This window comes from Myotis davidii, unplaced genomic scaffold, assembly GCF_000327345.1.
Source record: "Myotis davidii unplaced genomic scaffold, ASM32734v1 scaffold223, whole genome shotgun sequence".
NCBI lineage: Eukaryota > Metazoa > Chordata > Mammalia > Chiroptera > Vespertilionidae > Myotis > Myotis davidii.
In genome coordinates, this window is record NW_006294609.1 from 240,867 (window position 1) to 242,316 (window position 1,450).

Here is a 1,450-nt window from a genome sequence, read left to right on the forward strand (position 1 = left end):
CTTTTCTCTCTCTCTCAAAACAATTAAAAAAAAAACTTTAATTTTTTAAAAAGACTTGGAAAAATGGATCACAACCCAGCTCAGGGCTTGGGGAACAAGCCAGGCAGAAACACACTGGCTGAAAAATAATCACCTTGATGATTTGCCTGCAATCTCTGAAAAATAGTTCTGATGCTAAAATTTTGTTTATTTTAAGCCTAAAGGGTCTGAAATACTCATTCCTGTTATAACATTTTCAGGGAAAACACAGGAGGCAGGACAGGGGATGGTGTGCCAGCATGCGCCTTCTGACCAGGTTCCTGCAGTGGCCTGCAGGAGCCCTAGACAAAGGGCGCCATAGCACTTGGCCATCACTTCTCATTTCATCTGTGATCCAACTATCATTTCTTGTCAGTGCATGTTACATACTAAAATTCATGAAAATCTTCATAAAACCAGTCTGCAGCAAATCCGTAAAAGCATAGGTCATCTCCAAGCTCAGCTTCCACCTGCACGGGCAGGCTGAGCTGATGCTTGAACACGTCCACTCAGACCTGTGGGTGGCCCACAAGGAAATGGTATAGTAGAATGTGGCCCTGGCTGTCCCCATACACTGGAGCCCCACCCCTCTGGCCCCAGCCTCAGACATGTGGCTGCAGGGGAGGAACTTAGATTGGAGATGAGAGGCTGCAGGGCGAGCGGTGTATGGTCTCCTGGCACAGAGCTGGCAGCCCCCATGCCCAGTCCACCACCTCCTCACACGTCCACAGTGCACAGGGGCTCGCCACCAGGCTGAGCAGATGCCACAATAGACATCTTGGGCTTCTTCCGCGTCTCCTCCTAGAAAAACAAAAAAGGTCAGGGATGCCAGTGAGGTGGGAACATGTTGCAGCCCAGCTTCAGACAAGAGGCTCCAGAGGGAGATGGGTGAGTGGGGGTGAGCCCAGCAGACTCGTGCCAGGCAGCCTCTGGAGTAGGAGGGCACCCGTGCTTTGCAATTTCAGGCTGGAAAGAATAAAGGCCCGAGAAGTGGGCCAGGCAGGGGCCTGGATGGGAGGATAACCCTGGACACCAACAGAGTACATGATTCCCTGGGTATCAGGACAGTCAATAATGAAGAGCCAAGGAGGTTACAGCCACCAGGGATATGCCCCTAGTGGGTCTCTTTCCTCACCCCTACCTGAGGGTAGCAGCGAGGCATCCCCTGGACCCAAAAGTTCCACAAAGACAGCAGACACCTACTTCAGGGTTTATACAGGCCCAGGCTGATACCACAGCTGAAAAGATCCAAGCCCAGAGGCTCCCTGAATGGGTGGTTTTAGAAACGGCATGGGGACTGAGCCCTACCTGCACTCAACCGTTCTGTGAACCCACACTCCTTCCTCAGAACTGCTGAGGACTCTAAGAGGAAGAGGTCCAGGATGGCAGTCTGTCACCCGCAAGGACCCAGAGTGTGTGTGGGGGGGGGGGG

At 52.2% G+C, this 1,450-nt stretch overlaps 1 protein-coding gene across 1 annotated transcript in view; it reads right to left on the reverse strand.

Annotated features, from left to right (window-relative positions):
- Positions 1–26: 26 nt before the first annotated feature.
- DGCR8 (DGCR8 microprocessor complex subunit) overlaps positions 27–1,450 on the reverse strand; it is a 25,811-nt gene continuing 24,387 nt past the window's right edge. Inside the window, exon 14 of the mRNA XM_006768820.2 lies at positions 27–819. Coding sequence (XP_006768883.1) covers positions 736–819 — 84 coding nt within the window. The 3' untranslated portion in view covers positions 27–735. The remainder of the gene's footprint in view (positions 820–1,450) is intronic.